The sequence below is a fragment of the Schistocerca cancellata genome, chromosome 6 (genome assembly GCF_023864275.1).
Source record: "Schistocerca cancellata isolate TAMUIC-IGC-003103 chromosome 6, iqSchCanc2.1, whole genome shotgun sequence".
Classification (NCBI taxonomy): Eukaryota; Metazoa; Arthropoda; class Insecta; order Orthoptera; family Acrididae; genus Schistocerca; species Schistocerca cancellata.
Window position 1 is genome coordinate 41,607,549 of NC_064631.1, and position 25,451 is coordinate 41,632,999.

General features: G+C 46.0%; 1 protein-coding gene across 1 annotated transcript in view; it reads right to left on the reverse strand.

Moving 5' to 3' along the window:
- The window catches only part of LOC126088134 (probable cytochrome P450 6a13), a 208,499-nt gene that overhangs the window by 95,984 nt on the left and 87,064 nt on the right, over positions 1-25,451 (reverse strand). Inside the window, exon 3 of the mRNA XM_049906251.1 lies at positions 10,922-11,361. Within this exon, the coding sequence (XP_049762208.1) occupies positions 10,922-11,361 (440 nt within the window). The remainder of the gene's footprint in view (positions 1-10,921; positions 11,362-25,451) is intronic.

Sequence of the window (25,451 nt, forward strand, 5' to 3'; positions counted from 1 at the left end):
GGTCGCTCATGTCGGCACCAATGATGTGTGTCGCTATGGATCGGAGGAAATCCTCTCTGGCTTCCGGCGGCTATCTGATTTGGTGAAGACTGCCAGTCTCACTAGCGGGATGAAAGCTGAGCTCACCATCTGCAGCATCGTCGACAGGACTGACTGCGGACCTTTGGTACAGAGCCGAGTGGAGGGTCTGAATCAGAGGCTGAGACGGTTCTGCGACCGTGTGGGCTGCAGATTCCTCGACTTGCGCCATAGGGTGGTGGGGTTTCGGGTTCCGCTGGATAGGTCAGGAGTCCACTACACGCAACAAGCGGCTACACGGGTAGCAGGGGTTGTGTGGCGTGGGCTCGGCGGTTTTTTAGGTTAGACGGCCTTGGGCAAGTACAGAAAGGGCAACAGCCTCAACGGGTGCGGGGAAAAGTCAGGACATGCGGGGACCAAGCAGCAATCGGTATTGTAATTGTAAATTGTCGAAGCTGCGTTGGTAAAGTACCGGAACTTCAAGCGCTGATAGAAAGCACCGAAGCTGAAATCGTTATAGGTACAGAAAGCTGGCTGAAGCCAGAGATAAATTCTGCCGAAATTTTTACAAAGGTACAGACGGTGTTTAGAAAGGATAGATTGCATGCAACCGGTGGTGGAGTGTTCGTCGCTGTTAGTAGTAGTTTATCCTGTAGTGAAGTAGAAGTGGATAGTTCCTGTGAATTATTATGGGTGGAGGTTACACTCGACAACCGAGCTAGGTTAATAATTGGCTCCTTTTACCGACCTCCCGACTCAGCAGCATTAGTGCCAGAACAACTGAGAGAAAACTTGGAATACATTTCACATAAATTATCTCAGCATGTTATAGTCTTAGGTGGAGATTTCAATTTACCAGATATAGACTGGGACACTCAGATGTTTAGGACGGGTGGTAGGGACAGAGCATCGAGTGACATTATACTGAGTGCACTATCCGAAAATTACCTCGAGCAATTAAACAGAGAACCGACTCGTGGAGATAACATCTTGGACCTACTGATAACAAACAGACCCGAACTTTTCGACTCTGTAAGCGCAGAACAGGGAATCAGTGATCATAAGATCGTTGCAGCATCCCTGAATATGGAAGTAAATAGGAATATAAAAAAAGGGAGGAAGATTTATCTGTTTAGCAAGAGTAATAGAAGGCAGATTTCAGACTACCTAACAGATCAAAACGAAAATTTCTGTTCCGACACTGACAATGTTGAGTGTTTATGCAAAAAGTTCAAGGCAATCGTAAAATGCGTTCTAGACAGGTACGTGCCGAGTAAATCTGTGACGGACGGGAAAAACCCACCGTGGTACAACAACAAAGTTAGGAAACTACTGCGAAAGCAAAGAGAGCTTCACTCCAAGTTTAAACGCAGCCAAAACCTCTCAGACAAACAGAAGCTAAACGATGTCAAAGTTAGCGTAAGGTGGGCTATGCGTGAAGCGTTCAGTGAATTCGAAAGTAAAATTCTATGTACCGACTTGACAGAAAATCCTAGGAAGTTCTGGTCTTACGTTAAATCAGTAAGTGGCTCGAAACAGCAAATCCAGACACTCCGGGATGATGAAGGCATTGAAACAGAGGATGACATGCGTAAAGCTGAAATACTAAACATCTTTTTCCAGAGCTGTTTCACAGAGGAAGACCGCACTGCAGTTCCTTCTCTAAATCCTCGCACAAACGAAAAAATGGCTGACCTTGAAATAAGTGTCCAAGGAATAGAAAAGCAACTGCAATCACTCAACAGAGGAAAGTCCACTGGACTTGACGGGATACCAATTCGATTCTACACAGAGTACGCGAAAGAACTTACCCCCCTTCTAACAGCCGTGTACCGCAAGTCTCTAGAGGAACGGAAGGTTCCAAATGATTGGAAAAGAGCACAGGTAGTCCCAGTCTTCAAGAAGGGTCGTCGAGCAGATGCGCAAAACTATAGACCTATATCTCTGACGTCGATCTGTTGTAGAATTTTAGAACATGTTTTTTGCTCGAGTATCATGTCGTTTTTGGAAACCCAGAATCTACTATGAAGGAATCAACATGGATTCCGGAAACAGCGATCGTGTGAGACGCAACTCGCTTTATTTGTTCATGAGACCCAGAAAATATTAAATACAGGCTCCCAGGTAGATGCTATTTTCCTTGACTTCCGGAAGGCGTTCGATACAGTTCCGCACTGTCGCCTGATAAACAAAGTAAGGGCCTACGGAATATCAGACCAGCTGTGTGGCTGGATTGAAGAGTTTTTAGCAAACAGAACACAGCATGTTGTTATCAATGGCGTGCCACAGGGGAGTGTTATGGGACCTTTGCTTTTCAAAATATATATAAATGACCTAGTAGATAGTGTCGGAAGTTCCATGCGGCTTTTCGCGGATGATGCTGTAATATACAGAGAAGTTGCAGCATTAGATAATTGTAGCGAAATGCAGGAAGATCTGCAGCGGATAGGCACTTGGTGCAGGGAGTGGCAACCGCCCTGAACGCAGACCAATGTAATGTATTGCGAATATATGGAAAGAAAGAACCTTTATTGCATGATTATATGATAGCGGAACAAACACTGGTAGCAGTTACTTCTGTAAAATATCTGGGAGTATGCGTGCGTAACGATTTGAAGTGGAATGATCATATAAAATTAATTGTTGGTAAGGCGGGTACCAAGTTGAGATTCATTGGGAGAGTCCTTAGAAAATGAAGTCCATCAACAAAGGAGGTGGCTTACAAAACACTCGTTCGACCTATACTTGAGTATTGCGCATCAGTGTGGGATCCGTACCAGATCGGGTTGACGGAGGAGATAGAGAAGATCCAAAGAAGAGCGGCGCGTTTCGTCACAGGGTTATTTGTTAACCGTGATAGCGTTACGGAGATGTTTAACAAACTCAAGTGGCAGACTCTGCAAGAGAGGCGCTCTGCATCGCGGTGTAGCTTGCTCGCCAGGTTTCGAGAGGGTGCGTTTCTGGATGAGGTAGAGAATATATTGCTTCCCCCTACTTATACCTCCCGAGGAAATCACGAATGTAAAATTAGAGAGATTAGAGCGCACACGGAGGCTTTCAGACAGTCGTTCTTCCCGCGAACCATACGCGACTGGAACAGGAAAGGGAGGTAATGACAGTGGCACGTAAAGTGCCCTCCGCCACACACCGTTGGGTGGCTTGCAGAGTATAAATGTAGATGTAGTTGTAGCCTTTTCTATTACGTTTAGATATAATGCAATATGGATCTACACTTTATCGACTGATGAATTAGCACATCTTATCATTAGTGACGTTTCCGATGCTTTCGCCTAGTAATACACTTCCTTCGTAAGACTGATTCATTTTAGTGCAATATATGTAAATATAATGTATTATAGACCTCTAATCAATTGCTTTTACTTTTGTTAAGTATTTACCAATTTGCTTATTATATGATGCTTAAACAAGGGCCTGATGAAAAGTAATGCCTCCCAGTACTTTATTCTGTCCTCCGTAGAGTAGAAGTGTCGTGGTTCCGTCAACAAAGTCAAACATTCTTCAGCAATAGTATCAACAAAGTGGTCTCTCGTTGGGAGAAATGTGTTCGTCGACAGGGTGACTATGTTAAAAAATAAATATCTAGGTATAAAGATTAAACATGTAGAATTTTGGAGGCATTACTTTTGAGCACACACTCACAGGAACTGGTATTGTCATACTTCAGTAGAATTAATGTATTGTTCGTGTTAAGTATAGTTAAAGATAGTTTTATTTAGTGCATTAGGTTCAGATATGAAACATGTGTTTATTGTATTCACCCGAAGATTGTGCGTTGTTGTGGCAAAATCGATACCAAATATAGCAAGGCCTTTAAATATAGCTGACGGATTCATTCATATTTAAAAAAAAAAAAAAAAAAAAAGAAAACGTAACAACTGCTCGCATGCCCCGGCTTATCTGAACATGGATATACCAAGAGAGTATATAGCATAGTCTGTCTGTAAACTGAAGAGTGAGTAGTGCTTGTGGTGTGGGAAGCCGCTTTTGCTGGGAGAAGGCTAAGGTGCTGCACAAGAAGGCTAAGGATCAGCTTCACATCTAGCAGTGCAGTATGCGGTGAATGACGTAGGTTCTCTTGATGTATACTTCTTGCACTGTTCAAAACAATGAATGGAACACCTAAATAAACGTCCGTAGATTAAACCTATTTTGAAACAGGTGGTAGCTGAAGTCTGTTACATGGATTGATACTTCCGCTTTCAGCGTACCCAACAATTAGAATCATTCGCCGTCTATTGGCTTGTCATGCCTTACAGTGTCGGGCGACACGTCACAAGGAAGTGAGTACCGGTGCCCCATTGTTGCCGCGCGGGATTAGCCGAGCGGTCTGAGGCGCTGCAGTCATGGACTGTGCGGCTGGTCCCGACGGAGGTTCGAGTCCTCTCTCGGGCATGGTTGTGTGTGTTTGTCCTTAGGGTAATTTAGGTTAAGTAGTGTGTAAGCGTAGGGACTGATGACCTTAGCAGTTAAGTCCCATAAGATTTCACACACATCTGAACTTTTTTTTTGTCCTAATTGTTTTCTACTGAGGTACACAGATAGCAGATGTCATTGTACACGTTCTATATAACTAAGCACATGCAATGCGACATCCTGATGCAATGCACGTCACAAGCGCGATCTGTTTGATCCTAAAAAGGACAGAGCCTCACCACGTGTCATCCATAGACTGTGGACGCGCTGCACGGAGACAGGTCAGTACACAAGGCGAGTTGGACAAGATCGCCAATGCATTACAACCCCATGTGAAGACCGTTATCCGACCATCTCCTTGTTGCGGCGTCGCACAGATATCGGCAGAGAACTGCAATACGATCTCAGAAGAGCCACTGGGCCGGCCGGAGTAGCCGAGCGGTTCTAGGCGCTACAGTCTGGAACCGCGCGACCGCTACGGTCGCAGGTTCGAATCCTGCCTCGGGCATGGATGTGTGTGATGTCAAATGGTTCAAAAGGCTCTGAGCACTATGGGACTTAACATCTATGGTCATCAGTCCCCTAGAACTTAGAACTACTTAAACCTAACTAAGGGCAGCACACAACACCCAGTCATCACGAGGCAGAAAAAATCCCTGACCCCGCCGGGAATCGAACCTGGGAACCCGGGCGTGGGAAGCGAGAACGCTACCGCACGACCACGAGCTGCGGACCGTGTGATCACTTTAGGTTAGTTAGGTTTAAGTAGTTCTAAGTTCTAGGGGATTGATGACCTCAGCAGTTAAGTCCCATAGTGCTCAGAGCCATTTGAACCATTTTAAGAGCCACTGGAGACCAGGCTGTAATGAACAGGTTACGATAAAGAACCGTATGATCCAGATGTCCTTGGCAAGACCACATCTTGCAGCTCGACTTCAGTTCTCGCGCTCCCATGTCAACTAGCAACTTCGTCACTAGCAAAACGTCTTATTCACAAACGAGTCCATAATTCCTCTGACATGTGGTGATGGTCGTGTTCGTGTGTAGAGACGCGTGGTGAGCGGTACATCCCAAAGTTGTCCAGGAAATCGACCGGTTTCCGAGGTTCTGTGATAATGAGCGAGAGCAGTGGCGTTTTTGGGGAGTTCTCAGTGCTGAAGACAAGCAACACTGTGTCACACAATCTTAATAATTAATGTGCGGCACAAGACGAATGTATTCGTTACGACAGTACACCTAAATCTGACGTTAATGGGCTATGTCAATATTGTGGGAGAATTTTGATATCAAATTGATTGACTGCTTAATTAAAGTGATCAATTAATCCCCTTTCATCCTCTCCCGCCTCCTGGGAAATCCCCCCTCTCCTCTGGGATATCCCCCCTCCCCCACCTCTACCTAACCCACCCCACCCCTCTCTCTTTGGCAAGAAATTCCAATTTTGCTGAGAAATTCTAATTTCGTGGTAAATTCAAATTTTCATTTTAAATTCAATTGCCAGTTCCATTGGAGAGGATATAACAATAATAATAATAACATACTTTCATTATAAAATTTCATTTTTCATATATGTTGGTGTCATAGGATGTAGGGTACTCTCTTTATCATATTTGGAAGGTGCAAGTATTACCCTGCTGGAGGAAGTACAACTAGATATCCTAATTATGTAATTCCTCTGCACAAATAATGCAACTTTCAGTCCGTCTTGATTGCAAAATGTTTATTCATATGACCGGTTTCGGATCCTTTAGAACCATATTCAGATCTGATATTATGGTTACTGGAGTAACCCGTCCAAATACAGCAACTTCCACATGCTTCGTCACATAAGCATACATTTTAAAAAATTATGAGCATTTACATGCACTGACACATGTCCAACACACATTGCAAAATATGTTGCAAAAACCTGTGCCCTAACACAGCTATCGATCGTAAAAGACATCGCCTAGACACTACTACATTCCGCAAATGTAGTTTAAAGATCATGCATAATAATAATAATTACACCTTCCTTAGGCGACTACAGAGCAGAGCACGCAGCCCTCATCTCCACTCACCACCATAGCCAGCGACTCAACTGGGGCCATGGCACAGCGCAGGGCATGCGAGCACTTCTAGCACACCACACGACCTTCTCTCACCCCAGCAGCACACCTGAACCAGCTATTGGTTACGTGGTCAACTGAGGCCTGCATGCTGACAGTCACGACGTATGGGTGGCCTACTGGCCGATGTGTCACCCTGCCGGCCTGCCGAGTGCCGTAAGAAACCCACGAGGACACGTGCTAGCTACCTGCTAAGGCGAACAGTCAACTGTTTGCACGTACCACCCCAGCCACCCACTGTGGGCCACATGAGCCCAAAGAGACACACACTGGTGGCAACTTGCTCTGCTGCATCGGCACTCTCCAGAACTCGTGGGAAACACCAAAGCACTTCCTGTCAATTTGTTAAGCGTTCTGTGTGTGGCGCTAAAGATGTGAGCAATAGTGAAATATCTGCCTGCACACCTGCCCATCCCAAATGCGTCCGAGCCTGCAGACCTGGGTTTTCCCCAGGCCCAGCTTTGTCGGCAGCTTCCTTTGTTGTCATAATTACCTCTTAACGGCCACCTGAAACATCGACAAAGTGCGAAGGGATCAGTGGAACACCTGCGCAATTAAGCGTCACCGATCTCCAGAACTGGTGGGAAACATGGTGGCGCTTCTTGTCTGTGCAGACACTCCTCAGGTTGTCCAAAGCCATCCTATCCCCTGGATCTGAACAATATGTCATCCCAGAACATTCTGGGATGTGTTTTCGAGATATGCCAGAAAGGCAGACCCTGTGAACAATAGCAAAATATCTGTCAGTAGACCATACCATTCCAAACGTGTCTGACCCAACAGAACTGGATTTCCTTAAGAATACCCTCCTGTAGAATGAGTGTGGTTCATAGACATTCCTCAGCCTGTCCAGCATCCTATTCTTCCCGGATCACGTGGGCACTTAAATGTCACACAGGATCTGTGGCAAGACAATTTCGATATGTAGGACAAATTACGTCTGCACATAAACATCTGTGAAGCACTAGACACAGTTGTGCAAATAACTATATAAAGTCTTTCTCCCCCTCCTCCCCCCCCCCCCACGTCCCTGCAAACAATGAAGTGAATTTCCCAGACTGATCGAAAAGGGTGGAGGACGCTTGTGCCCTGCCTGTAGGCCACCCCATCCAAAATGTGTCTGAGATGGCAAACCTGAGTTTTCCCCATTCTACGGTCCTGTAGACGTGTTCCCACCAAATTATTGGACAGACCTTGTGTATATACATCCCCAAGAGGATGAAACTCCAAATGCAGATGAAATTGACACATGCACCTGTGACACCATCCTACCGAAAGTATATGAATACCTACTAATGCCACATTCTGAGGCGCCTTGTCACAGTTCATGCGCCTCTCCCTGTCAGAGATTGGAGTCCTCCCTTGGGCATTTACAATCGTTTACCATGTAAATTTGAATTTCCCACCAATAGGGTTGGGATGGGGGGAAGGGGGAGGGGGATTTGCTACAGTGATGGGTAGGAGGATAGGGGATTATATGACCAACTTAATTAATTAGGCAATTAGTGTGATATCAATTTGATATCGAAATTGTCCAAGAATCGTATTTGTTCCACCGCTTGTGGCAGCAGATGACCAACGTGAGTGCCTTTGCTAACAGCACAACATCGCCTGTAGTGTCTCTCCGAGGATCGTGACCATATTGATTGGATCTGGAAAACCGCAGTCTGGTCATACGAGTGCCAATTTCAGTTGGTAAGTATTGATGGTAGGGTTTGAGTATGGTGCAGGCCCCATGAGGCCAGATTCCCAGGTTGTCAACATGGCACTGTGCAAGCTAATGGTGGTTTCATAATAGTGTAGGCTGTGTTTACATAAATCTATTGGGTCCTCTAGTCCAATCGAACCAAACGACAATGCGCTATGTTTTCAGGCCATAATTGTTCACCGCTAGTTTGAAGCACATTCTGGGCCATTCGAGTGAATGAGAAAAATCGAAATGTCAGTTTGTGCACAAAATCTTGCAAATGGCTCTGAGCACTATGGGACTTAACATCTGTGGTCATCAGTCCCCTAGAAGTTAGAACCACTTAAACCTAACTAACCTAAGGACATCACACACATCCATGCCCAAGGCAGGATTCGAACATGCGACTGTAGCAGTCGCGCGGTTCCGGACTGAGCGCCTAGAACCGCTAGACCACCGCGGCCGGCCGAAATCTTGCGCCAGCAACACTTTCGCAATTATGGACGTGTGGTGTGCGTACTGTAAGACCTTCGGTACACACACCATCAGATTATTTGACTTGTCGCTCTAACGAAGTAGGCGAGTGTGACCAATATGTCTCGTGGTCTTATCGTGGCGTGTTTATCTTCTGCCGTTAGGTCACATGATAGAAATGCCACTTGCACGCTTAGAGTATCAGATTGACGGTGACCAACTTTAAACAGAACTCGGTTAATTTTCACACACATTTATTAAAATAGTAACAAACATAAACGTTACATAACTTGATTCTGGATGCTATTTACAATTGACAATCTGAAGTTCCTTTGATCTTGGTACGTTAATCTTATTCTCACATATCTCTGATACTTGACAAAGTGTCTATTCATTTATCTTCATGGCTATGTACAGGAATATGATAATCTCCTTAGGTGCAGACTGAAACTTGACTATAGACTGGTACAGACTAATGCAGACAAATGCAGACTGACTAATCGAAGGTCTGTACACTAGTTTAATACCTCGCGCATTCAGGTATCACTGCGCAAGTGTGGCGAGGAGAAAAGGTTCTATGCTGGCAGCAATCTCATTGGCTGCGTTACATATTAATGCGCGGATCGGCAGAATTTGGTCCGTCTCTAAGGCAGCGCCATCTCGTAGTGCGGAGACGGACGAGAGCTGCGCGCGGGGCGCGCTCTAGTGGGAAAGTTGTGTACGCGCTTACTAAGCGGAACTACACTCCTGGAAATTGAAATAAGAACACCGTGAATTCATTGTCCCAGGAAGGGGAAACTTTATTGACACATTCCTGGGGTCAGATACATCACATGATCACACTGACAGAACCACAGGCACATAGACACAGGCAACAGAGCATGCACAATGTCGGCACTAGTACAGTGTATATCCACCTTTCGCAGCAATGCAGGCTGCTATTCTCCCATGGAGACAATCGTAGAGATGCTGGATGTAGTCCTGTGGAACGGCTTGCCATGCCATTTCCACCTGGCGCCTCAGTTGGACCAGCGTTCGTGCTGGACATGCAGACCGCGTGAGACGACGCTTCATCCAGTCCCAAACATGCTCAATGGGGGACAGATCCGGAGATCTTGCTGGCCAGGGTAGTTGACTTACACCTTCTAGAGCACGTTGGGTGGCACGGGATACATGCGGACGTGCATTGTCCTGTTGGAACAGAAAGTTCCCTTGCCGGTCTAGGAATGGTAGAACGATGGGTTCGATGACGGTTTGGATGTACCGTGCACTATTCAGTGTCCCCTCGACGATCACCAGTGGTGTACGGCCAGTGTAGGAGATCGCTCCCCACACCATGATGCCGGGTGTTGGCCCTGTGTGCCTCGGTCGTATGCAGTCCTGATTGTGGCGCTCACCTGCACGGCGCCAAACACGCATACGACCATCATTGGCACCAAGGCAGAAGCGACTCTCATCGCTGAAGACGACACGTCTCCATTCGTCTCTCCATTCACGCCTGTCGCGACACCACTGGAGGCGGGCTGCACGATGTTGGGGCGTGAGCGGAAGACGGCCTAATGGTGTGCGGGACCGTAGCCCAGCTTCATGGAGACGGTTGCGAATGGTCCTCGCCGATACCCCAGGAGCAACAGTGTCCCTAATTTGCTGGGAAGTGGCGGTGCGGTCCCCTACGGCACTGCGTAGGATCCTACGGTCTTGGCGTGCATCCGTGCGTCGCTGCGGTCCGGTCCCAGATCGACGGGCACGTGCACCTTCCGCCGACCACTGGCGACAACATCGATGTGCTGTGGAGACCTCACGCCCCACGTGTTGAGCAATTCGGCGGTACGTCCACCCGGCCTCCCGCATGCCCACTATACGCCCTCGCTCAAAGTCCGTCAACTGCACATACGGTTCACGTCCACGCTGTCGCGGCATGCTACCAGTGTTAAAGACTGCGATGGAGCTCCGTATGCCACGGCAAACTGGCTGACACTGACGGCGGCGGTGCACAAATGCTGCGCAGCTAGCGCCATTCGACGGCCAACACCGCGGTTCCTGGTGTGTCCGCTGTGCCGTGCGTGTGATCATTGCTTGTACAGCCCTCTCGCAGTGTCCGGAGCAAGTATGGTGGGTCTGACACACCGGTGTCAATGTGTTCTTTTTTCCATTTCCAGGAGTGTATTTACACAACACATCTGTTGTGGGATTCTCTCACCTGCTGAAAGATGGCGCGCAGCGTGGTGCCGGAGAAGGCGGGCACGAGCAGCTCTCGGGAGCGGCGCCACCGGCCGCCCGCCTGGTGGAAGAGGCCGCGGGGCGGCGGCACGTTGGCGGCCAGCCCGTGGTCGTGCAGCGCGCGCAGCGCCGCCGCCGCCGCCTGCGGGCTCCTGGCCAGCAGCACGGGCCGCCACAGCAGGTAGACGCCCAGCACCGGCGCCGACGCCGACGCGGCAGCGGCGCACAGCCGCGACAGCTGCGCGCCGATGTCGCGCGCCAGCAGCACGCAGCCCCAGCCGTCGCCGTACGGCGGCAGCGGCCACAGCTGTGGCACGCCGCGTCGCCGCCAGTAGCTGAACCACCAGGCCGATACAGCGGCCGCCGACAGCACGACGCCCGCGGACCACAGCGCCGGCGCCGCCGCCAGCGTCACCACCACTATATGCCACGGGTCATTTATAACGTGGGTCTCACACTTTTTTTTTTTTTTTTTTTTGTAACTTTCAGTCCTAAGTCTTCAGACCCTTTCATAGAGTATACGTGTGGTATCTGTTCTTTTGGACGTCATTTTGATCCGGCAGCCACTATGAATCACGACACAATGGAATCAAAGGCATTAGCTGCCAGTGGGCATTGATTTATATCAATGGGACAAGTTGAAACAGTGACTGAAACCCAATCTCCTGGTTACTGGCAGATGTGCTCATCAGTATGCCATCCAGACACAGTGATCACCACAACCGCAAGGACATATCCAAAAGAACAGACGCCACGTATATATACACTAAAGGAACGGACCTGACACCAGGAATCCGCCAGGGGTGTCCATAAAACCGTAAGAGTACGAGGGGATGGAGATCTCTTCTGAACAAATTTTGCAAGGAATCCCAGATATGCTCTACAGGGTGTTACAAAAAGGTACGGCCAAACTTTCAGGAAACATTCCTCACACACAAATAAAGAAAAGATGTTATATGGACATGTGTCCGGAAACGCTTAATTTCCATGTTAGAGCTCATTTTAGTTTCGTCAGTATGTACTGTACTTCCTCGATTCACCGCCAGTTGGCCCAATTGAAGGAAGGTAATGTTGACTTCGGTGCTTGTGTTGACATGCAACTCATTGCTCTACAGTACTAGCATCAAGCACGTCACTACGTAGCATCAACAGGGTAGTGTTCATCACGAACGTGGTTTTGCAGTCAGTGCAATGTTTACAAATGCGGAGTTGACAGATGCCCATTTGATTAGCAAGGGGCAATAGCCGTAGCGCGGTACGTTTGCATCGAGACAGATTTCCAGAACGAAGGTATCCCGACAGGATGGATCGGCGTCTTAGGGAGCACGGAACATTCCAGCCTATGACTCGCGCCTGGGGAAGACCTATAACGACGAGGACACCTGCAATGGACGAAGCAATTCTTCGTATAGTTGACGATAACCCTAATGTCAACGTCAGACAAGTTTCTGCTGTACAAGGTAACGTTGACCACGTCACTGTATGGAGAGTGTTACGGGAGAACCAGTTGTTTCCGTACCATGTACAACGTGTGCAGGCACTATCAGCAGCTGATTGGCCTCCACGGGTACACATCTGCGAATGGTTCATCCAACAATGTCTGAGTCCTCATTTCAGTGCAAATGTTCTCTTTACAGATGAGGTTTCATTCCAACGTGATCAAATTGTAGATTTTCGCAATCAGCAGGTGTGGGCTGACGAGAATCCGCACGCAATTGTGCAATCACGTCATCAACACAGATTTTCTGTGAACGTTTGGGCAGGCATTGTTGGTGATGTCTCGATTGGGCCCCATGTTCTTCCACCTACGCTCAATGGAGCACGTTATCATGATTTCATACGGGATAGTCTACCTGTGCTGTTATAACATGTGCCTTTACAAGTACGACACAACATGTGGTTCATGCCCGATGGAGCTCCTGCACATTTCAGTCGAAATGTTCGTACGCTTCTCAACAACAGATTCGGTGACCGATGGATTGGTAGAGGCGGACCAATTCCATGGCCTCCACGCTCTCCTGACCTCAACCCTCTTGACTTTCATGTATGGGGGGATTTGAAAGCTCTTGTCTACGCAATCCCGGTACCAAATGTAGAGACTCTTCGTGCTCGTATTGTGGACGGCTGTGATACAATACGCCATCCTCCAGGGCTGCATCAGCGCATCAGGGATTCCATGCGACGGAGGGTGGATGCATGTATCCTCGCTAACGGAGGACATTTTGAACATTTCCTGTAACAAAGTGTTTGAAGTCACGCTGGTACGTTCTGTTGCTGTGTGTTTCCATTCCATGATTAATGTGATTTGAAGAGAAGTAATAAAATGAGCTCTGACATGGAAAGTAAGCGCTTCCGGACACATGTCTACATAACATATTTTCTTTCTTTGTGTGTGAGGAATGTTTCCTGAAAGTTTGGCCGTACCTTTTTGTAACACCCTGTATATGACAAGCGTCTGCGCAGTTGTTAGGCAGGTTACTGCTGCTATATGGGCTTTCGGAGCCGAAGGCCTACTCATCTACCCTTCATGACTGCGCCACACAGAGCTTTACGCCTCACCTGAGCCAGTCAACACCGACATTATACTATTGATGACTGGAAACATGATGCCAGGCCGGACACGAGTGTAATTTCAAATTGTATCGAGAAGATCGACGTCTACGGGTATGGAGCCTGCATGTCCGCAGGAGACTGTTCAAGCTGGTGGAGGCTCTGTAATGGTGTGGGGCGTGTGCAGTTAGAGTGATATGGGAACCCTGATACGTCTAGATACGACTCTGAAAGGTGACACGTCCGTAAGCATCATGTATGTTCAGCTGCATTCATTCATGTCCATTGTGCATTCCGACGGACTTGGTCAATTCCAGCAAGCCAATGCGACACGCCACACGTCCAGAATTGCTACAGAGTGGCTCCAGGAACACTCTTCTGAACTTACGCTGGCCACCAAACTCGCCAGACATGAACATTATTGAGTATATCTGCGATGCCTTGCAACGTGCTGTTCAGAACAGATCTCCATCGCCTTACACTCTTACGTATTTATGGACAGCCCTGCACGGGTCATGGTGTCAGTTCCCTCCAGCAGTACTTCAGACGTTAGTCGAGTCCATGCCACCTCGTGATGTGGCACTGCTCCGTGCTCGCGGGGGACGTATTAGGCAGTTATACCAGCTTCTTTGGCTCTTCAGTCTATTTCTACTAACGAATTTACAACCATAAGTGTATTCCTCATGTAGAGCTAAAATTCATATATTTCACGTACCAAATTCTCAATCATCATTTAATCTGTATAGTACTAGTAGTATGTAGTTAAGGTATCAGATAGAATATACAACTTCCAACAACAAGACAGAGAAACAAGTACTGAATACCTTAATATCATGTAGTGTCCTGACGTGCAACACTCCATGTAATATTATCATCACAATAAAAATACAGAAACACAAACTATTTCAGATGAGAATAGCTCAAGATTCTAGTGAGACATTCTCACCTGAAATAGCCAGAAATAGGCGGTTGTCAACCAACGAGTTTCTTGAACTATATTACACATCCAAATAAAGTATAGTACTTCCCTCTACATAATGCAACTTATTTTCACCTCACTTACCGTATTACATTTTTGTGTCTTTGATATTTGCATTATTTAAATTATATTCTCATCAACTGGGCAGAAACAAATTATATAAAAACCCTTCAACAACTGATAAGCATTCAATTCTCTGTAACCTCACAGAAATTTTTATATATTATGTTCTTTACATTCCTTTTTTGCATTAACAACTGTATAACAATAAGACTGTAATAATAAGAAGTCTTTGCTGCTAGATTTAGAAGCGCCTGACCTACCTTACATTTCAAGGCAGAGGGTTACTCTGTACTGCTAATGAAATAAATAAATAAATAAATAGTCCTGCTGAACACGCCGTCTCCAAAAATCTTGCACCCGTGTTGGCCCGACATGTTTTGCTATTTGACGTTGCTCAAAACTATTATCAACAAGCCTGAGTCTGACTTATGCGTACTGCTGTAATCCGTTGTCGCAAATTCACATTAACACTACCTTATGTGGTGACGCCGCTACACTCCGTAGGAATGTGCAGACTTGGATTGGACGTGGTGGAACAATATCCTGGCCACCAAGACCAACTGATTTAACCCCAGTGGACTCCTGAGCATGGGGCTACATTAAAGACAGAGTGTTTGTTCCACTGCTTCCGGGGAACGTTGACCAGCTGCGACGACGAACTCATGAAAACTGAGCGCAGGGAAATTTGCGCCTAACAAGAAGTCTGTGAAATCTGTGCCCAATACCTGCTCCCTTTTTGTGTGGCAGCTTACCTGCACCCGGACCATCGTAATTACCCCAAACTACCTGTGCCCCAGACACTTCCGAACTGCGTCCCCAAAGATAATCCCCATCAGAATAGCTGACTGTATGAACAAACAGATTTTGTACCGCTCTAGCTGTCGTAGAGGGCGCAACCCCGAATCCTCCCGCGGTCAGAAAAATTGTACCGAATCCTCCCAAGCCGCAAGGGTCTGAAAAACGATGAGAGTGAATCCTCCCATTAGAAGCAGGTAGCAGTTCTAGACGTTATGAATAATCCAATCAGGCAAAGGAAAGCATATGAAGTTACAGTAGAAGACGTAAAATTTTTTCGCGTGTATTGTATGTTTAAAAGTTTTACCTTTTATCTTATTTAGATATTTATTTTTAGAAACTTGAATCATTTATAGCCTTGATTTCTTCATAATTAATTTATTAAAATAACAGATCATGATTTCGCAACACATCTTCTGTCTCAGTGTTCATTTTTTCATTATGGTTAAATTTCCAGCAAATCTATACATACAACAAGTTGACGAGTGTCTGATGTCTGAATATAGGAGATGGTTAAGAAAACGTAATGTGAACGGTCTATAGAAGCGCAATAGACGGCAAAAAATATTTTTATAATTTATTCTGCGTGCCTGTTTGTACTAGCATAATGCAAAAAGTAATGCACGAATTTGGATGCTGTTTTGACACTTATATTGTTGCAGGTCTAATGTAAAATCTGGTACATATTTCTTCTTTATAAGCAGCCTAAAAGCAGAGTTTGTATTTTTCGCCAAATCTCTAACGATAATAACAGTCGACGCGACGTAAAACACCAAACGCAAAATTTGTTTTTGCTAGGTTTTTATGACGATGAATGAAGATATACTGAGCTAAAATTAAACATATCTACTGCAGCCAATGTACATTGCGCGTGACGTCCTCGACGATAAGTTGTGAGAAGTAAGGGCTCATATAGAGGCACATAGATGGTCGTTTTCCCCTCGTTCTTTTTGCGAGTGGAACAGGAAAGGAAATGACTGGTAGTGGTACAAGTACCCTGCGCCATGCACCGTACTGTGGCTTGAGGAGTATGTATGTAGATGCAGAACGTAAGCTTTCTTACTGTGGCTTGCGGAGTATGTATGTAGATGCAGAACGTAAGCTTTCTTACTGTGGCTTGCGGAGTATGTATGTAGATGCAGAACGTAAGCTTTCTTACTGTGGCTTGTGGAGTATGTATGTAGATGCAGAACGTAAGCTTTCTTACTGTGGCTTGCAGAGTGTGTATGTAGATGCAAAACGTAAGCTTTCTTTCTATAAGGTTTCTAAAACACATACACACACTGTAATGATGTAGAGCTAAGACTGATGAATTGTTTAAATGTTATTGAATGTCTTGTGGATAGTTGCTGTGATTGATTTCTAACCTGTACGGGATTGTACAAAGAAACCCCTATTTTGTTACCTACACATCCAATGTTTTACTTTGGTTCAGACTGATGTCTATGCAGTGGCGTAGCTAGGTAGTCTGGTACCCGGTGCAGCTTTCGTCATCCCCCTCCCCTAATTTCCAACCTCACGAAAGCATAAAATACAACACTTGTGACTAACACGTAGCTTAGAATTTCTTTTTTCTTTTCTGGCTGCAAATTTTGAAATTGCCTCATCAGCGTCAATGTCATTAACTAGCCCATTTTTATTGACTAGCTGCTACATTAGACAGTCGTGCTTGACTCATAGTGACACCAAGACAATTCTTAACTAATTTGACTTTTGAAAAAAGAATTCTCTTACATAACACTATCGAAACACACAAAGTTAAGAAAAATCTTAGCGAAAAAATAAATTTGGGAACAATTTCGGAAAAAAGTCTTCTTAATCGTGAAATTTGTGCAAGGAATCGGGTGATAATTGTCAACTGATTTTTGTATAATCGTTGGAAGTTTTAATCAAATGAGTAAGGCCTGGACAGCATCTGATACACGTTCCATAGTTTTGCAATGTGTATCGATTTCTTTCTGAAAGCTGTCGCTGCACTCATAAAATTAAACTTCTCATTTGCAGCGTTCTGTATGATACGGCTTGAAAATATGAGCTCGAAAACATCTAGGTAGCGTCCCTCAGCTCTTCTACCTGCCGGGCAAGGGGATTAGTGGACCCTTTCTGGGAGCAAATTTCTATGGGCGCAGTTTTCAGTACACCGTGACGGCAGATAACGCAAGCAGTTGCCGCCATGCATCCAGACTTGCTTCATAGGATTTGGCTCTAAACCTTACCAGAGATAGCCCATTGAACATTTATAAATAAAACTTGAAGGTATACTGTATTCAGCGCTGTAACAACCATTTCTGTAAGTCATTTACCTTTTTCACAATTATAGGTTACTTTTGTACACCTGGTCACAACATACCACAAATGTGTAAGGAACGTCGAGACTATCAACATGATATAGGGCACTTGTGATCTATCAATCCAAGAAAAATCTCTCAAATTGGCCTACAAAAACCACGATAGTCAAAGCGTATGCGCGCCGCTCGAAATTTTTAATACCCTCTCCCTTTCTTTTGCCAGCGGCTTCCGTTAACGTTAATAAGTTAATCTTTCCCGTGAGGATTATGAAAGATGGATGACTGTTAGACACGTTACGCAAAAGGTTATTAGGTTTCCAATTCGATCTGAAGTTAACACTAACAAGCACATTAGTCTAATAGCAAGAATGTCCGAGAAACAAAACGATTCAATTTTTCACTATTAAAATTCACAAATCTGTGAGGAAAAATTTACGCAAACATGAGTTTTATAATATGTAAGTGCACGACTAAGCGAATGGCGTAAATAGGGCGAAAGGATATTGCAAAATGTAGCCGGATGCGCATGCTTTGTAGTATGGGTGGCTTCTTTGGACCGATGTGAGGGTGTTTCAGGACTTGATAGACCGCAAGTTCCTTGTATGAAATTGTTCACCTCGACTTTACCTACAGCACTTTGGTACGTTGTAAACAGTTGTCTTTTGCACACTGTGTATCGCCACTCCCATTAGTGGTACAGTCAACACAGTCACCTGTGTGTGTCTGTGTGTGTGTCTGTGTGTGTGTCTGGGTATGTGGGTGTGTGGGTGTGTGGGTGTGTGGGTGTGTGGGTGTGTGGGTGGGTGTGTGATAAATATAGCTGGAGGATTTTCATTGCTTTATGTTTACAGCTTGGAATTTTTCATGCTGTGGTACAGTCAACACAGTCACCTGTGTGTTTCTCTGTGTGCTTGTGTGTGTGTGTGTGTGTGTGTGTGTGTGTGTGTGTGTGTGTGTGTGTGGGTGGGTGGATGTGTGATAAATATAGCTGGAGGATTTTCATTGCTTTATGTTTACAGCTTGGAATATTTCATGCTGAATATGCGTCTACATTTCTGTTGCACTATAATGTGGAACTTTGAGTTTGCTTTTTTTTTCTCGAGTGGTGTCACAATCATGGTCCATGTTCAAACAAGTGTTGTTTGTTTCGTAAGTTGGTCAAGTTGCTCTTGCATATTAGTCCTCTGTTTGAGGACTACTTGCTATTAGACGTTTGTCAAGGGGCGGCACAGCATTGTCGCATGAGCTGTCAACTGTACATCCATTGTGGTTTGGGTAACCGGTGGGCCTAGCAGGTACCTGATCACCAGGTTACTGTCGAATATCTGACCTGAGGAATTCGCGTAACCGATGTTACTGATGTACATCGCTGACAGAGATTTAATTTCCCATTCATATTAGCGTTCAAGACCAGCGTGAGTACGGCTTAAGATCCGAGCCTTTTACTCCTGACTTTGCTGGGTAATTACTTAACGCCATGGTCAGAAACTGAAGGATAAGTAATTTGATTAGCAAAACACATATACTTTCAGTAAATGATGGAAAGCTCAAAAGAGAAGCACCTTCATCGAAATAGTTTCTGGGATGTCCCTTATGTAATTTCACAGTAATAAACAAATGACGGTACAGCAATGGAGAGTCGATGACAGAAACTAAACGACCCTTGCCGATGCAAGCATTAAACGGCAGAACTAGTACGCCGACCTGTGCAGTCGCTGTCTAACGCAACTTTGTCATTGGGGCAGTCATGACAAAGGTGCAAGCTTGCAATGTAAAGTTTGTTATTTTCTTTCAAGTTGTTTGTAATAAACTGCTTCATAATAATAACAATAATAATAACAATAATAATAATAACATGAGACCGAACCAAACCTCAATAATAATGATAATCAATTAGTACAAAATAATAAGTACACCTAATGATTGCTGTGAATGGGAGTATGGTCTAGTGCAGAAGATGGGTAGTGGAACAACCTTTAATAATCTGAAGAAAGTTTCTTTAACGAAATTACGGGGACCAGAAGACAGTTTGTTCGAAACATTGCAATTTTAATAACACGTGTAAGTACGTAAAAAAAAAAAAATACTCAAACCTAGTTTACATCTGGCTAGTGCCGTGTAACGTCACATCTAGCATAGATAGTAGCCTCAGCTGCTCGAGGAACAGAGTCCACAAATTTCTTCAAATTTACTATGCCTAGCTGAAGCCACTCATTGATGGTTAAAGTCCCTAGAGCTACGAAACTGCAGGGATTTCGAATGCCAAGTTTCATCCAAATAGCTGCAAGCATTTCCTGTGAGACTGAGACAAGGTGGTGCCAGTCCAGATGCAAGAGTGTGCCCGAGTGTTAGTATGCTTGCAGACTTGTGAACACGACTGTGGTCACCTCGAAGGACGGGAGTGAAACATCTAGGTGGTCACCGACATCATTGAAATAAACATCCTGGTTCATGAACCTTTCTCGCAAATGAGAACTGTATTCTGGTCTGGGACTCGAACCTGCGACTTTTGCCTATTGCAGACAATTGCTGTACTGACTGAGCTACCATGTACGATTCACGACACGCCGTCACAGATTTACCTTCGCCAGTACTTCATCTTCTACTTTCCAAACTTCACAGAAGGCAATGACCCCATTTTCGAGCTCTTGTCCACCACACAGTTTTATTCTGTCAAAGAGTGCACTCTCTGCTGCAGAACGAAAATTCTTTCCGAATCCCGGGTCATCTTCATAGCAGCCTTAATGAGTCTTCCCTATCCATAGACCGCAAAACGCCCCCAAGAACATCACAGAAGTCTGTTGCGAAGAACCCCTCCTTCCCCTCCTGCCCCCATCCTACATCCCCCCCCTCACCCCCCCCCCCCCCCCCACACACACACAAACTACAGGTTAAACGCCCCATTGGACAGTCGGTGCACACTAGGCTTTTGGTCACTTGAAAAGAGACAAAATTGCGACTCTAAGCGCCTCCAATCAATTTCTGTGGTGTGTGGTCCACTGAAGACATGCAGCTTAATGTGCCGCTGTGAGCAAGGTACTCGACTCTTAATGTTCTTCATCATGTTCGCTCGCAAACTGCCTTCACACACAACAGGAATATCTGTTGTCGTTGATAAGGCGTGACAATCGTATCCGGTGTCTGTCAGTTACGACCGTTTTACGACCTCTCTTCTTGCACCTCGTTTCATAGCTGCGAGTGGTCCACCACTGTAGTCACGTAGCACAAGAAATGTGGGACCCCATTTACGGTGTGTACACGAAGACATCCAAGCACAATAGTTGCCATTCCGCCACATTTCTGAATCGACCTACATTAACGCAATGGTTCCATACAACCGACTGGTCCGAACACACCATTTCACTGTCACTCGTCGGCAGTAGAGCGTCACGTGATCGCCTGGTATAACTGTTACAGTATCTATGTCGTTCAAAAGTGACCAGAGTGCTCTTTTAAACGGGTGATTAACACTGTCAGTTTGTTCTTTTGAGGTGTACGTCATAGGATACCCCAATAAACGACAATCATCTCGGCAAATATTTATCAATCACTTCAACCAGATACATGAAAGTGGTGGTGTAACACCTACACGACGTAACAGAAGGAAGCAAGTGTCGACAGAAGAGCGGGAAATTACAAACGCAGCAGGAAGTGACGTGGGTCAGGCAAGGGTCCTACGCATTCTCCATCGACGTAGGTTAGATTCCTATCACATCTCTCTCCTTCAAGAACTGCATGGAAACGATTATGAGAATCGTGTTAACTTCTGTACATGGGCATTAAGACTGAATACTGCATCATGTTTAGTAATGGAACCCCTTGTTCCAGTTATTCCAGATGAATCGACGAAATGTGCACATTGGTCTGCTGACAATCCTTGTTGGCTTTGTCAGGTGGAACGTCAGCGTCCATGGAGTGTAAAGGTGTGGTGTGTGATAGTGAACCATCAGCTCATAGGCCCATGCTTCATAGACGGAATACACAAGTATTGCAGCCTCCTAACAGACCATCTTTCACAGATTCTACAAGACGCTCCTCTGCAGACTAGGAGGAACTGTGGTACCAACACGATGGTTGTCTTGCACATAGTGCACGAAGTAGTACAGTATGCTTTCACGAGTTGTTTCCAAATCGTTGGATTGGATGCAGAGGACCTGTACCTTGACTGGCCCGCTCCCCAGGTTTGATACCTGTAGACTTTTTTCTGTGGGGAAAGCTGCAAGATGCTATCTAGAAGGACATATCTATATCTACATATACATACATATTCCGCAATCCACCATACGGTGCGTGGCGGAGGGTACCTCGTACCACAACTATCATCTTCTCTCCCCGTTCCACTCCCAAACAGAACGAAGGAAAAATGACTGCCTATATGCCTCTGTACCGAGCCCTAATCTCTCTTATGTTATCTTTGTGGTCTTTCCGCGAAATGTAAGTTGGCGGCATTAAAATTGTACTGCAGTCAGCCTCAAATGCTGGTTCTCCAAATTTCCTCAGTAGCGATGCTCGAAAAGAACGTCTCCTTTCCTCTAGAGACTCCCACCCGAGTTCCTGAAGCATTTCCGTAACACTCGCGTGATGATCAAACCTACCAGTAACAAATCTAGCAGCCCGCCTCTGACTTGCTTCTATGCCCTCGCCCCAATCCGACCTGATAGGGATCCCAAACGCTCGAGAAGTACTCAAGAATATGTCGTATTAGTGTCATAAGCGGTCTCCTTTACAGATGAACCACATCTTCCCAAAATTCTACCAATGAACCGAAAACGACTATCCGCCTTCCCCACAACTGCCATTACATGCTTGTCCCACTTCATATCGCTCTGCAATGTTACGCCCAAATACACTCCTGGAAATCGAAAAAAGAACACATTGACACCGGTGTGTCAGACCCACCATACTTGCTCCGGACACTGCGAGAGGGCTGTACAAGCAATGATCACACGCACGGCACAGCGGACACACCAGGAACCGCGGTGTTGGCCGTCGAATGGCGCTAGCTGCGCAGCATTTGTGCACCGCCGCCGTCAGTGTCAGCCAGTTTGCCGTGGCATACGGAGCTCCATCGCAGTCTTTAACACTGGTAGCATGCCGCGACAGCGTGGACGTGAACCGTATGTGCAGTTGACGGACTTTGAGCGAGGGCGTATAGAGGGCATGCGGGAGGCCGGGTGGACGTACCGCCGAATTGCTCAACACGTGGGGCGTGAGGTCTCCACAGTACATCGATGTAGTCGCCAGTGGTCGGCGGAAGGTGCACGTGCCCGTCAACCTGGGACCGGACCGCAGCGACGCACGGATGCACGCCAAGACCGTAGGATCCTACGCAGTGCCGTCGGGGACCGCACCGCCACTTCCCAGCAAATTAGGGACACTGTTGCTCCTGGGGTATCGGCGAGGACCATTCGCAACCGTCTCCATGAAGCTGGGCTACGGTCCCGCACACCGTTAGGCCGTCTTCCGCTCACGCCCCAACATCGTGCAGCCCACCTCCAGTGGTGTCGCGACAGGCGTGAATGGAGGGACGAATGGAGACGTGTCGTCTTCAGCGATGAGAGTCGCTTCTGCCTTGGTGCCAATGATGGTCGTATGCGTGTTTGGAGCCGTGCAGGTGAGCGCCACAATCAGGACTGCATACGACCGAGGCACACAGGGCCAACACCCGGCATCATGGTGTGGGGAGCGATCTCCTACACTGGCTGTACACCACTTGTGATCGTCGAGGGGACACTGAATAGTGCACGGTACATCCAAACCGTCATCGAACCCATCGTTCTACCATTCCTAGACCGGCAAGGGAACTTGCTGTTCCAACAGGACAATGCACGTCCGCATGTATCCCGTGCCACCCAACGTGCTCTAGAAGGTGTAAGTCAACTACCCTGGCCAGCAAGATCTCCGGATCTGTCCCCCATTGAGCATGTTTGGGACTGGATGAAGCGTCGTCTCACGCGGTCTGCACGTCCAGCACGAACGCTGGTCCAACTGAGGCGCCAGGTGGAAATGGCATGGCAAGCCGTTCCACAAGGACTACATCCAGCATCTCTACGATCGTCTCCATGGGAGAATAGCAGCCTGCATTGCTGCGAAAGGTGGATATACACTGTACTAGTGCCGACATTGTGCATGCTCTGTTGCCTGTGTCTATGTGCCTGTGGTTCTGTCAGTGTGATCATGTGATGTATCTGACCCCAGGAATGGGTCAATAAAGTTTCCCCTTCCTGGGACAATGAATTCACGGTGTTCTTATTTCAATTTCCAGGAGTGTAGACGTGACTGTGTCAAGCGCTACACTACTAATGGAGTATTCAGACATTACGGGATTCTTTTTCCTATTCATCTGCATTAATTTACATTTATCTATATTTAGAGTTAGCTGCCATTCTTTACACCAATCACAAATCCTGTCCAAGTCATCTTGTATCCTGCTACAGTCACTCAACGACGACACCTTCCCGTACACCACAGCATCATCAGCAAACAGCCGCACATTGCTATCCACCCTATCCGAAAGATCACTTACGTAGATAGAAAACAACAGCGGACCTACCACACTTCCCTGGGGCACTCCAGATGATACCCTCACCTCCGATGAACACTCACCATCGAGGACAACGTCCTGGGGACATACCAATTACACTCGATGACATGTAAGGACGTTCTACTTCTGCCTGCTCGGACATCTCTCTTGAAATGGTAGCGCGTGTGCAGCAGTCGTTCCAACCAGATTGGAAGCTTGTATTGCCGCTGCCGATGGTAGTTTTGAGCATAACCTGTGATGACCAATTGTCTCGCTACTGGTCGCAATCCACATAACTAGTGAAATCATTTGTATTGTTCTTTAGTGTGTGGTACCACAGATGTTGCACAAGTGTTTATGTGGGAACTTTTCAAAATACGATATCTCATAAACGACTTGCACTAGAAACCTGCAACAAACACCACTGGCATTCTAATTTTTCCTAATTTTAGTTTGTTAATGTCAATATGCTTTGTTCAGTTTGAAAAAGTGTACCTTTGCACAAAAAATACACTTTCCAAGTACTATTACAATTTGTTTATTGGCTAACAATACTATCCCATGATTACCAATCCATTCTATGAATACCACAGATCACTAGGATTTTCCATTGCCGAAATATTTGCGGTGCAAATTTTAGGTGAATCACGCTATATATTTCTTTTTTAACAACAAACCGCGCGATCGCTACGGTCGCAGGTTCGAATCCTGCCTCAGGCATGGATGCATGTGATGTCCTTAGGTTAGTTACGTTTAAGTACTTCTAAGTTCTAGGGGACTGATGACCTCAGAAGTTAAGTCCCATATTGCTCAGAGCCATTTGAACCATTTTTTAAACAACGTTTCTATTTCAAAATAAAGTTATACGTTGGTATGTTAGAGGACTGGCAGCTCCATGACATTCGGACTAAATATCAATCAAATAAACAAGAATAAACTAAGGGCCACCGCCACTCAAACTCGGACATTTAACAGGTTGGGCTACAGAGGAACTTCACATGTTTGACCAATACATCGCGCAAACTAAAGACGCCAATTTAAGCCACTCTTAGCCTTCTAGTCAAAGTGGAAGGACCACCTCTATCTGCTCAGTCAAACAGTTCCATGGGTACTTGTTCATTCGCAGTGAGTATAAAATTAAACCCTCAAATCTTAATTGCAAAATTAAAGCAGTCACCAAATGCTGTTATCATATAACGTTCCGCCCACTTGTACTGTTAAAAAATCATCTGAACATGCAGTGGGGCTACAATAACACACATTACTCACAAATACACAACAATGCCGTAATGAATCCAAAAGCTTCGATTCA